The sequence below is a fragment of the Peromyscus eremicus genome, chromosome 6 (genome assembly GCF_949786415.1).
Source record: "Peromyscus eremicus chromosome 6, PerEre_H2_v1, whole genome shotgun sequence".
In the NCBI taxonomy this organism is placed as follows: Eukaryota; Metazoa; Chordata; class Mammalia; order Rodentia; family Cricetidae; genus Peromyscus; species Peromyscus eremicus.
The window spans coordinates 61025915-61039080 of record NC_081421.1 but is presented as its reverse complement, the minus strand read 5'-3'; the positions used below and the strand labels follow the sequence as shown (position 1 = coordinate 61039080).

General features: G+C 43.4%; 1 protein-coding gene across 2 annotated transcripts in view; it reads left to right on the top strand.

Moving 5' to 3' along the window:
* Window positions 1–13166, top strand: part of Dclk2 (doublecortin like kinase 2) — a 127211-nt gene that overhangs the window by 76816 nt on the left and 37229 nt on the right. For both annotated transcript variants that reach the window (XM_059265571.1, XM_059265569.1), the window contains exons 3-5: window positions 1123–1225; window positions 3965–4066; window positions 8636–8730. In XM_059265571.1, the coding sequence (XP_059121554.1) occupies window positions 1123–1225; window positions 3965–4066; window positions 8636–8730 (300 nt within the window). The remainder of the gene's footprint in view (window positions 1–1122; window positions 1226–3964; window positions 4067–8635; window positions 8731–13166) is intronic.

Below are 13166 nucleotides of genomic sequence, written 5' to 3'. Positions count from 1 at the left end.
TGATTTTGGAAATGAAGCAGTTTCCATCAGAGAAATTTTTATGCAGCTCCTTCTACAGTGTAATGAGAGTGAGACTTGCCTGTATCAAAATGCTCGAAATGGCCCTGATGGTGACCAGCAGGCTGGACATGGATGCTTTGCTCTTGTGGACCAGGCTTTCTGGGATCTGAAACTGATTAGTATGGAGGGGAGAGCTTTTAGAAAACTGAAGATGTGTCACTGGTGGTGGCACATGCCTTTAATCCCAGCACTCGGAAGGCAGAGGCAGGCGGATCTCTGTGAGTTCGAGACCTGCTTTTTCTACTGAGTGAGTTCCAGGACAGCCAGGGCTACACAGAGAAATCCTGTCTTAAAAACAAAAACACACAAACATACAAACAACAACCAACCAAACAGCAACAACAACCACGACAAAAAGGAGGAGGGCTGGAGAGATGGCTCAGAGGTTAAGAGCACTGACTACTCTTCCGGAGGATCCTGGTTCAATTCCCAGCATCCACATGGCGGTTCACAACGGTCTTTAATTCCAGTTCCAGGGGCTCTGACACCCTCTTACAGACATACATGTAGGCAAAACCCCAAAGTACATTAAATAAATCTTAAAAAAAAAAAAAAAATTTAAAAGCCTTAGTCTCCTTAGCGTCCTGGCCAGTCTTCCCTAACCTTGATGATGGTGATGAGCCGGATGGGCGTCAACGTGGAGCACATGGTATAGCAAGCCCTGCTCTAAGCAGTGTCTACGTATTGATCCTAAAAAACCCAGAGTGCAGCACTGGAGTACAGAGACATCAGGGCCAAGGTGGGAGACGGAGAGAACACTAAACGGGGAACCTCGGCTCTTGTCAAAGTCTTGCCGCCATCTGCCAAGGAGTCTTGAGAGAAAGTGTACACCGTACATGGACACCTTCATTTAACAGGTGCATTGGTGTCAGCAGAAACCCTTCGTTCTGTTGTGCTGAGGTCAGGGGACATGGAAAAAGTGTGAACATTTCTGGAAAATGCACACCCTATATAGTGAACAGGTTCCACCACAGTGATGTGGGTGAAGCTTGAAAGTGCATTTAATTTTGCTGACTTTTCTGGCACTCTTATGTTTCTAATTTCTTGGATTTTTTTTTTCAGGTTACTTGTCTGCAAGACTTTTTTGGTGATGATGATGTTTTTATTGCATGTGGACCTGAAAAATATCGTTATGCCCAAGATGACTTTGTCCTGGATCATAGCGGTGAGGCAATTCACTGACCATCTTTGTAGCTCCTGAAAAGAAGGCTCAGAATTCAGTGGCAAACATGTTGAGAACATAGGATACTGGAGAAGGATGACCAAGCATGGGTGGTACTCATCTGTCATTCCAGCTACTCAGGAGGCGGAGGCAGAAGGATCACATGACTCTAGGAGAACTCTAGGCCAGCCTTGGCAATGTAGGGAGACTTTCTCTCTGAAAACATATATGGAAGGATAATTAATAAACTGTTCATGGTAGTTACCTGAGATTTCTCTTTACATCAGCTTTGTGTGCAACTTTGAAAAACATACATTGTTTATATATTTGTAAAAAGAACTATCTCATGGTTGGGATGAAAAATGCCTATTTATTGATTTTTATCTATTAATGTAGTTTTAACTATTATTTCAATGATTTCAAATGATACTGGTGTAGTAAATGGTTATTAGGCAGCTAAGGTAGCTCAAGATAATTTAGCCCCGCTCTGCATCCTTCGGACTGTCCACAGCAAATGAAGTTCTAATCCATTAAGTAGGCGGGACTAACAGTAGCAATAGTGACGTGTGCACAGGCAGACCAACTCTTGCTCTATGTGTAGTAAACTTATCAGAGCTACTTGGATCTTTGGTTTTTGTTGTTGTTGATAATGGCCCTTGATAGCCTCTTATAGGTAAGGAAAAAAAAGAGCACTATTGATTTTCTCTCTCTCAATTTCTGGTTATTTAACCTTCTTTAAAGATGGGAGTGTAATGGATGTTTTGTAGGATTTTGTGAAGGTTAAGTGAGTTAACACACACCTACGGCTATGTGTCTTGCTATTTTTGTTATTGTCAGTATTGTAGCACCCATCATTACATGGTGAAGGGTTACAGTGAATGCAAATTTCAGATTGACTTCTACCGCAAATACATTGATGGGGGCAGAAAGGGGTTCTTTGTTGTGTTTTAAACATCCATTGTTCAATTGTGTTGTCAACTGAAGAGCTCCAGCTTAGGCTTCTGAGGGTATCATATATTAAAGATGCATTAAAACAATGACAGAAATCAAAGGAAACATAAGTTTGAAAACCCACCCCCCCAAAAAAAAGAAGAAGAAAAAAAAGGAAGGAAGGAAAGAAAGCCTGGTGTGGTAGTGGATGATTTTAATTCTAGCACTTGAGAGGTAGACATAAGTGAGTTGAGGCCAGCATGGTTGACACAGCAGGTTCCAGGCAGCTAAGGTACATAGTGAGGCCTTGTCTTTAAAACCAAACATTCAGAATGCGTAGAATTTTGCAAATCTAATCTTGGTCAAGTCACAGATCTCTCCTGATCCTTAAACCTGGGTATAGTTCTGAAGTTCTGGGATATCGGGGTCTGTTTGGGGGCATCCTGCTCATTAGAGGGGCAGTGTCTCCACAGCATTTTAACAGTCTACACAACACACTTTTGAGACACATGGGACACAAACTACAATGCTAATGCTTAGCAGAAACTGGAAATGCCCCGTTTATATTAGTTTGATTAGAGCCTTTCAGATGTTAACTGGGCTCCCCTGGTGAGTATTCCCTGATTTGTATACTTCACTTGCTAATTTGCCACCCTTGGGAGCTAGATTAAAACTAACTCACATTTTAATCTTTTTTGCATAAATTGAAGTGTTCTGAAGTAAATGGAAGACAATATGTTTTCTAATTTATCCCTTATAACAAGCCTATGAAGCACATTTTATTCTTACACTAATATGTTAGGGAGAAATAGGGAGGCTTGGAACATAAGCAAGGTCTTCCTTCTAGCTAGCAAATGTTGAGTCATGACTCATCCCAAGCCCGCCTGACTGCAAAACCCGTGCGTGATCTTAATTACTCAAATCTGAAGTGATGATTGCAGCTGTAATTCGTTCTGGTTCTCCAAATGCTGTCTTATTTGGTGGCTTATGGAAAGGTCAGTGTTATTGTTTAAAGCTATTTTTCTCATTTTTGCTCTTCCATGCTTTGGAGAGATGGATAGCTAGACAGTACAGAGACCCTAAGTTAGAGTTTCATGTCCTTTTGAAGTAAGATGATCAAGGACTTGGAGAGGACAGTAAAATTGCTGTCTGTGCTGCTTCTGAAAAAGCTGCACACAGATAAACGTGTTGTTTGTCTGTGAGTGATACTGTACATCCACTTAGGACAGTAGAATTCCTGTGCTCACTAAGAACTCAGTCCAAACAATGACGTGTCACAGATGTGTAGTCTAACTGGAGATGTAAACATGACATGTACTTTTTGGAACCGTTGCTGCATACATTGAATTTATGGAGCTCAGGGACTGGCAGCTCACCAAGTCCAGCATTCAGTTTATAGCTCTGGAAAAATAAAGGATGGGATGGGAAAGAGATTGTCGGGTAATACCAATAGGGCTGGAGAGTTGCCTTGGTAAGGTGTAAGTGTGAGGACCCGAGTTCAAATCTCCGACACTCCTACAAAAAGCCATGTGTGGTGGCCCATGTGTCTGTAACTCCAGTGCTGGGTGGCCCAAACTGGAGCTCACTGACCCACCAGCCTAGCAGAATCCCTGAGTTCAGTGACAGAGCTTATCTCAATCTGGTGGAGAGTGACTGAGGAGGACGGCTGGCTGGCTTGACTTCTTGCATTCATGTGATTGTACATGTGCACACGTAACACTAGTCACAGGCAGTCAATTGTAGTGACATGCGCGTGCCTTTGGCCAGTGCTGGAATCTGCTCTAACTACAGATGCACTTGTGTTCTTCCCAGAATGCCGGGTACTGAAGTCATCTTATTCTCGAGCCTCGGCTGCCAAGTATTCTGGATCCAAAAGCCCAGGGCCCTCCCGCCGCAGCAAGTCCCCAGCCTCAGGTAGGAACAGAAAAGCAGTGGATGGTCTTAGAAGGGGCTGTTCTCTTTAGTTTTCTCACATTTTTATGAACTTAACAGCCTTTACCAGCTTGTGCTCTAGAGCAATGAGAGACAATGAGATTTTAAAAACAAAAGCCTTAGATCTGTCTTCTGAAGGTGTGAGTCTTCCAAGGAACTCTTGCACTTGGTCCTGCCACGTTTTCCTGCAGATAGCCTCACTGTCTAGGCCTCCACTGGTGTGCACATAAGCGTATTTCACATTCGGGGCACTGTTTACTAAGGTATTTTGAATTCTGTGCTTCATAATTGTGGATTTTTATCTTCCTAGAACTACTACTTCCTGGTACAACACACACCAAGTTCCACACAGAACTATATTGATGCGAGAATGTCCACATTCTTTTTCTTCATCGAGCAGCTATTAATAGCAGTAATAATTGTTCTCAGAAAGGATTACTCAGTTAAATTCTATAAATTTCATATCCAGATCCTACAGATTTGTCAAAATTTACACTGCTTTGACATTTTTTAACATTAAAACACTCACATTGTATCTCAGTAAGTTGGTTTTATGAGTTGATGGTAATCACAAATAATTTTGCTCATTTAATTTATTGTTAGGGAAATGATTTTAGAGAAAAAGCATCTGTTTTTACAGGCAGTATTCTGATTACTGCCCAGCCTGCTGCCCCTCGGAGTGAACTAAACTTTTTGTTTTCTTGGAAACAAAACGATGATGATGACTTGACTGGAGAGGTGTCTAGAGGTGCAGAGTGGTCCCAGACCAACTGTTCCAAACATCAGACTTGGTCAGCCGCTCTCTGCCGCCCCGCCCCCTGCAGCACTCTCTCTGCTCACTTCCTCTAGGGCAGGCTGTGTTACTGTCTTTTAGACCTGCTGAATAACCTCTGTCCTTACTGTCTTCTCCTGCTCTGTGCATATGCATGCGTGTGTACAGTAAAGAGGGCTGGCCACACCAGTGCCTGTTCTTCAGCCAAATCCCCAGGTGAGCCGGGAGCCTCACAGCGGTGTCTCTGCTGGGTTTTTGTTTCTGTCTTTGGCTGCATTTCTGTTTCCTTTGCTCCATTTCCATGAGTGTATCTGGCCTTCTCCTGTGGACATCTGTGCCATATGCAACGTCTTACAATGCGCAGACCGCTTCGGCCTCCCTGCGCACTACAGAACCACTTAACCCAGGAAGATTGCTACATGCCTGCCTGTGTAGTTGAAGCAGGGTGGTCCAGGGAAAGGCAGCCACCTCTAGGACTTCTGTGTTCCATCGGGCTGTGGAAAATACTCTGTGACTGAAAAAGCTAAAGTTTGTTAGCTGAGCCGGGCAGTGGTGGCACAGGCCTTTAGTCCCAGCACTCAGGAGGCAGAGGCAGGCGGATCTCTGTGAATTTGAGGCCAGCCTGGTCTACAGAGTGATGAGTTTCAGGACAGCCGGGGCTACACAGAGAAACCCTGTCTCAAAAAACAAAACAAGTTGTTATCAATAAAGATACAGAAGGAATTTCTAACCTCACACTTTGCCCATACCTGTGTTAAAGGTTTAGGAATCATTAAAAGCTTCTAGTTCAAAGTGCGTTATGATGGCCTGCACCAGACTAAGATAAGGAGATGTTTGCTGCACACAGAAGGAGGCAGCCAGCGCTGCATCTTTTTAGTTGGGAGGCAGTTATTTTCATACAGCACTTTACATTCAGACTTTCTAAATATGTGCAGTTGACACTGGGTTTTTTAACCAAAGGTATCTCTCTGCCATTAACCTTATTTTAAATCGTATTGACTCTGTGGTATCTTAAAACTGGAAATGTCAATGGAACATACATGTGTTTGGGTATAGTTTTCTGGCTGAATGATGCCTAGCTTTTGTTTCAGGTGACAGGTTTATAGATGCTTGTCATGTCAGGAAAATGATTAAATAAAACTAGTGAGAAGTGGCTCAAGAGAGTCAGGTATGATTAATTCACCTTTGTCACCTGAGGTCTGAAGAGGAAACTCACTGAACTAATAATATTTCATGGCCACATTTGTCTTCAGACCATCTGCTGTTCTATGACAAAGCCCAGTGAATACTTAAATGACTTTTTTTTTTTAAAAAAAAATCTGAATTTGCAATGCTTAATGACTGATTGAGGACTAGCATTTCAGTATGTTAAATCTTCAGCTGAATCCATATTGGGGTAGTGTCAGCCTCAGACTCCTCAGTGAAAGTTGTGAGACTTGAAAGCCACATCTTGAAAGGCAAAGAGTCTTTAGAGGAGGCCTTTGGAGGCATGTGTAGCACTGTAGAATGCTGAAAGTCTCTCCAGCGCTGGCACCCCACAGTGACGCTAAAACGTGTTTCTACTCGTTCTCTGACGAGGGGCAGGGCGGAGAGTGTTGGGTTAGAAGAAGCCACAGTGTTAGAAGCAGTAGTGCTTGCTTGTACAGAGGCTTTGCTGAGCTGGTACCGATAGTCCAGCTCTTCAGGAGGCTAAGGTAGGAGATCTGAAGTGAACCTGGGCAATGCCGCAAGGCCCTGTCTTTAAATAGCAGCAGCAGCAGCAGCAGCAGTAACAACAACAGCCAAGACTTCAGGGATTAGCTGGAATGTCAGACAGTAACTTTATAAACATAGTATTGTTCATGTCAATCTTAGGCTAGAAAGAGCTGCTTTGAGAGATGTTTCTGAGTCTACTTAATCTTCCAACAAAACTCTGTGTAAATAGCTAAATAGTGTGTTGAAATACATAGATAGTAAAGTAGATAACCATTTAGTCAATCTAACTTTGATTTGAGTCGTATAAATACTGCTTTTAGGGGCTGGAGAGGTGGCTGAGTGGTTAAGAGCGCTCGCTCTGCGCTTGAGGACCAGCTGCGAGATCCTAGCACTAACATGGCAGCTAGGTGTCCTGTGGATGCCTGCAATCCCAGTTCTGATGTGAGGTGGAGGCAGGGTCACTGGAGCTCGCTGGCTTCCAACATAGCAAAGGAAACTCAAACCATAGGTCCAGGGAGAGAGCCCACCACTGTCTGCCTAGAGAGTGATGGATGAGGATGTCCGATACCCTCTTCTGGCCTCTGTTGCACACACTTATGGCCATACAGTCAACACACACACACACACACACACACACACACACACACACACACACACACGTACACACGAAAATCTAGATAACCAAGTGATTTAAAATTAGGAAAATTAAGAGTTTGGGGGATTAAAAATATTGAAAAAGATCCTATCTACCAATTGTAAAAACACAATAAAATAGACCAAATTGACTTCATAAACCCAGCCATCCCTGTTCACAAATGGTTTGGCTGACCGTGTGTGCTCCTCGGTCTGCAGTCTCTGCCTCCACTCAGGAACTGAGTGTCTGCCTTCACAATTGACTTTCTACACTTAATTCAGGTGATTTAAAATAATACCGTCTGCCTCTTATGTTTAGAGGGGAGGCTTCATTCTGCTTTTCATAAAGATGAGTGGCAGCTTTCATCTGCTTTGGGCGAAAGCTCTTGAGGATTACTTTTGAAGTAAGAGGGGGATTACAAGTACTTTTAAGAGGAGAACAAACAACTAATCCCAGATATTAACTACTAGCTTCATGAGATCCCTGCAGAAACCGATCTAGATGATGGGATTGGGAATGTGCATAAAGGGCACTGAGATGGTTGGCCAGCACTCTGCAGGCTAGAATCTGTGACTGACCTCCCCCTACAAACAGGATTAGCCATCCTCTGCTCAGCAGACTCCAAGCTTTCTACCAAAGCGTGTGGAGGTGCAGAAGGTGGTATATAGAAAACTACCAGCATTTGCTAAAGAATGGGGACATTCAACGGAAGAAAATGGGAGGATTATAAATAACTAGCCTATATTAAAAAGTACTTGAATAGTTTATCTTTTTAATGGCCTTCAATCAAATAATAGTATAAGAAATAGTTGCTTTCACTTTCCTTAAGAAATATACTTAAAGGTTAGGGTTGTAGTTCAGTGGTAGAGCATGTGCTCAGCATGTATGAAAAGCTTAGCTCAATTCTGAGCACCAAAAGGAGAATGGGAAGGCAGGTAGACACATACACACACACACACACACACACACACACACACACACACACACTTACCTGTGTATTTGGATTACAGTCTAATTGATTTGAAAGAGCCATACACATTTCTCAGTGACTCACATTAGCATACACCAAGATAAAGATGGGTAGTGGCGGCTTGTAATGGCCTTCATCACAGACCATCACAAACACAGCCATCTGTCTGTGTTTTCTAGAAGGCAGGTTGTGCGGACAGGGTCTCTCGCTCACACCTGTAATTCCATGATTGTCTTCTGTATTTGTTTATATCATTGTTGGGACACAATTATTGCAGATAATTCTAATTTCACTCCTTGTCTGACTTTGTCTGTAATGCCGTAAGATACATTGCTTTTGCTTTTTGCTGATTCGTCACCTGCTTTGGGCTTTAAATGAAGCAAAGCTTCATGGGAGCCATTTTGTGCATGTGCTTAGTGTTTCCACAGTCTGGTTGTTTGGAGTTTTGATGACTGTCTCCTTCGTTGTTTCCCGGTCCAGTGAATGGAACTCCCAGCAGCCAGCTCTCCACTCCTAAGTCCACGAAGTCCTCTAGTTCCTCTCCAACCAGCCCGGGAAGTTTCAGAGGATTGAAGGTATGAAAGAAGAGAGCTGGTGTGCTTCTGTGAGTCTGTTATTTGTGTGGTTTCACGGTTAGGTTTGTTTGTGAGCTTGAAAAGGCTGAGCTGGATCCTGTCGTCACATTAGCTGGCCTCCCTGACTCCTCTCTCACGGACGCGTTCACGTCCTGTGAGACTGTACAGTTGTGATGAGTTGAGCAAAATGTGGTGAAAGTACAGGAAATTATTATTCTGACTGGTGCAGATGGTTTGCAAGTGGCAAAGCATTGGAAAACACCATAATTCATTTTAAAAGGCCCTTTGGAATCATGATTTTAATATGGCTAAGGTAATTTGACTTTATTGAAGTCTGCAACGTGGGAGAACTGTCAACATGCCATTTACACCTGCAGGAAGACAGCACACGAAGAACAGGTACATTTTGGTGAGGAATTTAGACATAAATAGACATTAACTATGATGTTAAAAAATATAGAGAGTAGCAGCAAAATTAGTGGTTGGCCTAATAACACCTACCCAACAGGGGGATTGTGAATGCACAGAGCTGACATTTGCAAAATTTTGATGTTTCGTTTGATTTAATAAATCCCAGTGCTTTAAAATTTATAAAATATGTCTGGTAAAACAGAAGAAATAATTGGTGTTAAACATCGAATGTTTCTTTTATTGACACAATCAGATTATTTATGTGGTAAAATGCTTTGAAAATACTAAAGTTTATACAAAGCCATGTATGTATGTATGTGTTCCTTAGTGTTAAGTTGTATCAGATATACCAGTATCAAGAATACAGTCTCGGCCAGGCGGCGGTGGCACATACTTTTAATCCCAGCACCCGGGAGGCAGAGCCAGGCGGATCTCTGTGAGTTCGAGGCCAGCCTGGTCTACAGAGTGAGATCCAGGACAGGCACCAAAACTACACAGAGAAACCCTGTCTCGAAAAACAAACAAACAAACAAACAAACAAACAAAAAAGAATACAGTCTCTGAAAATGGTTGCTTAAACACCTCAAAAAAACCCACAAAGTTTTCTTTAGGAATGTTGAAGAATCTTTTTGATTATTATAATGAATGGCAAGAACCACTGCTGTGTGAATAAGGAATGAAAACCTACCGAGTCTAGAATCTTGATACCTTGAAGAGATGCAGGAGGTCTTGGTTCTCAGCTTCCCAAAGTGGGTAGCATTATTCACCTGAGTGTAAGCTCAGCTTGCCCTCCACTGAGAAGGATGTGAGAACAGAAAAAGTGTAATGCGGATTGCCTTGGTTTGTGCTTGCTTGGTTATGGACCTCAGTGAAGTGTGGGATGAGACTGATAGTACATGTAGGGATAATGTATAGCTTGTACCTACTCCTCATCACAGGACGCACTTATTAGAACTAGCCAGGGTGGTGGCTCCAGCTTGTAATCTCAACATGCAGGAGGCAGAGGCAGGAGGATTGCTGCAAGTTCAAGGCTAGTCTGGTTTGCATGGTGAGTTCCTGGCAATCTGGGGCTACAGAATGAGACCCTATCTTTAAAAAGCAGGAAAGGAAGAAGGAAAGAAAGGAAGGAAGGAAGGAAGGAGGGAAGAAAGGAAGAGAAAGAGAAAGAGAGAGAAACAAACAAAAACAAACAAACCCAGGTAGTTTAGTAAGTGAAGGCTGATGGCCACGTGACCTGAGTGTGATCACTAGACCCCTATAGCAGAAGATAATTGACTCTTACATGTTGTCTTCTGACTTCTGCGTGCAAACACATTCATTGCATACACATACAGAAGCACACACCAAATAGATGAAATTAAAACTGTTTTAGGAGCTTGAGAGATGGCTCAGCAGTTTAGAGCATTGGCTTCTCTTACAGAGGACCCAGATTTGATTCCCAGAGCCTGGCAGCTCAAAACTGTTTGTAACTCCAGTTCCAGGAGATATAATACCTCTTCTGTGTTCTCTTGACAGTAGGCACACACACAGGAAACATTCCTGCACATTAAAAAATAAACTAATAAATCTTTAAATAAATACATTAAAAATTTAAAGGCATTTTTTCTGAAGTATCAAATTGTCTAAGGCCTGTTTATACTATGATTGAATTCTTAATTGTCAGTTTGTCGAAAAGGAAAAAACTTAAATGAAATAAAACTAGTAGTGGGCTGAATGTTTTCAGATACAAAGCCATGCCTGGTTTTGGTAGCATCCCTACGGAGTATATAGCTGCTGCCTTCACATTGTAGTCATAGAAGATCATGTAGAGGAAGCAAGATAATCTTCAGATTGTGAATAATTTCTGAGGAGTGCGGAGTCTAAGATGATAAGTGTGGCTACTGAATTCAAATTCTTCAGACCCCAAACTGACAAGTGTCAGGACAATGGAAAGTGTTTTGTGCTAGTCAGTCTCCTGTGATTGTAACAAGACCTGAAGATGACCAGTGAGAGAGGAAAGGTTCATTTGAGCCCACAATTCTTGAGGTTTGGGTTTATGGTCGCTCAGCCCAGTGGGTCTCTGGTGGCCTAGTACATCATGCCTACTTCATGACCAAGGAGTAAAGAAAAGACAAGTGATCCAGTCCCACAGCCCCTCAGCCCTTCAGGGGTACTACCCCAGTGACCTAAGTACCTTGTACTGGGCCCCAGCTTCTAAAGTGCCCCCCCCCACACACACTGCCCCATAATGCCTTCTTGAGGAACAAACCCCCTGTACATGTACCTTTATGGTAGGCATACAATCTAAACTACAGCAACCAGTTAGAATTTTAGGGTCTTGTCTAGGTAGTCCTAAAGGGCAAAAGGAATTAGTCTGGCCTCTTACTGAAGATGGTCAAACAGCCTGGGAGAGTACCAAAAGGAAAAGTGGACCATTTCAGTGGGGTTTGGTGTGATGGAGAGCTTGGCTTCAACCCCAGTTCCAACATCTACACACGGGGATATTTCTAATCAAGGAACAGGGTGTGGGCAGGGGATTCAGGTTACTAAGAGGAAGCATCAAGGACAGGATTTCCAGCTAAAGGGACTTGAAGAGATTGATGTGATGACAGACAGGCCAGGGTAGGGATCTCCCCTAAAGGAACTTTGCAGTATTATAGGCGTGGGGAAGGACATCCAAGGTCTGGCCTCTTTAACAGAGAACCCAGAGGAGTTAGAATAAAATGTGAGTCTTAGGAGAGAACCCCTGAGAGCAGTTGACAGTCTAAACTCTGGCCTGCTTGCTGAGTCCTCACTTTACAGGCTTTGGTCCTGGGAGCTGACTGGCTCAGGGTTCCATGGTCTTTGTCTGACCTCAGTAACTCTGACTGTCACTGGACGATGCGTTTGTCCTAGGCTGGGACTGCAGTGTCTTAGGAGGGTAGGAGTGGATGCAGTTGCTGCACAGTGCTTGAGTTCTGATAAATTCCCTGTAGGAAAGAAGGTAAGATTAAATTCAAGGGGCACAAGGGAGGGAGACCGGGGAAAGACTGAGGAGTCCCTGGGAGGGGAGAGGCAGGGTGAAGGAACTAGGAAGACAGGGAGGATCCTCTGGGACTTCCTCAGGAGACCATGGCGAACGTGTGTCTGCTGGGAACTGAAGGTCAACACCTGGCATCCTCCTGACCCCACAGAGCTTTTTGTAAGATGGTAACGGTCACATAGCCCAGTTACTGGTTTTCTATGGTAAATACCATGGGGCTGAGTTTGCTGAGGTTGACAGGCTAGAAGTAGACAGTGTGACCGGGGTCCAGAAGATGTTTCTGTGTGGCACCGAATATCTGAGCCATCCAACTTACAGGTTTCAGAGGTGTCAGTCCATTGTGATGGAGAGGGTTTGGTAAAACGGAATAATTCATACCTGTGAACTTCTGTGGTCAGGAAGGAAAAAAAGGGAGTCAGGGAAAATGCCCCTTCCAAGGACCTGTCCCTCAGTGACCTACTTCCTCCGGTTTGTGTTGTTAGATGTCAAGTCCTGAAGGTTCCACAACCACCCACAATAGCACTACTAGCTCTGACCCAAGGGTGTTTTAGCGCTTGATCCTGACGCTGGTAAGAGCTAGCCTAGCATGCACAACTTTCTGAGCTGATCCCCGGTATACTGCTGCGTGTGGTACTCTACCACACCACGCCTGTAATTCTAGCATTCAGTAGATGGGCAGGAGGATCAGAAGTTCAAGGTCATCCTTAGCTATGTATGAAGTTCCAGGCCAGCCTGGGCTGCATGATACTCTGACTCAAAACAACCCACCATTAAAAAAAAAACAAAAACAAAAACCAGAAAGGAAAACAAACACATGAGCCTGTGAAGTACATTTTATATTCAAACCACAGTGTCTCAGTATGAGATAATGGTGTACATGGACCTGTGGTAGAAGCCACACGGGTAGTGTGGGGAGTCACTGGGATTTGGAAGCAGAGTCTGTGCTTGTAAGAACTACCACCTGAGGGCACGGTGAAAAAAAAAAATCAAGGCTAGTCTTAAACAGATTGATCAGAAACAGTGA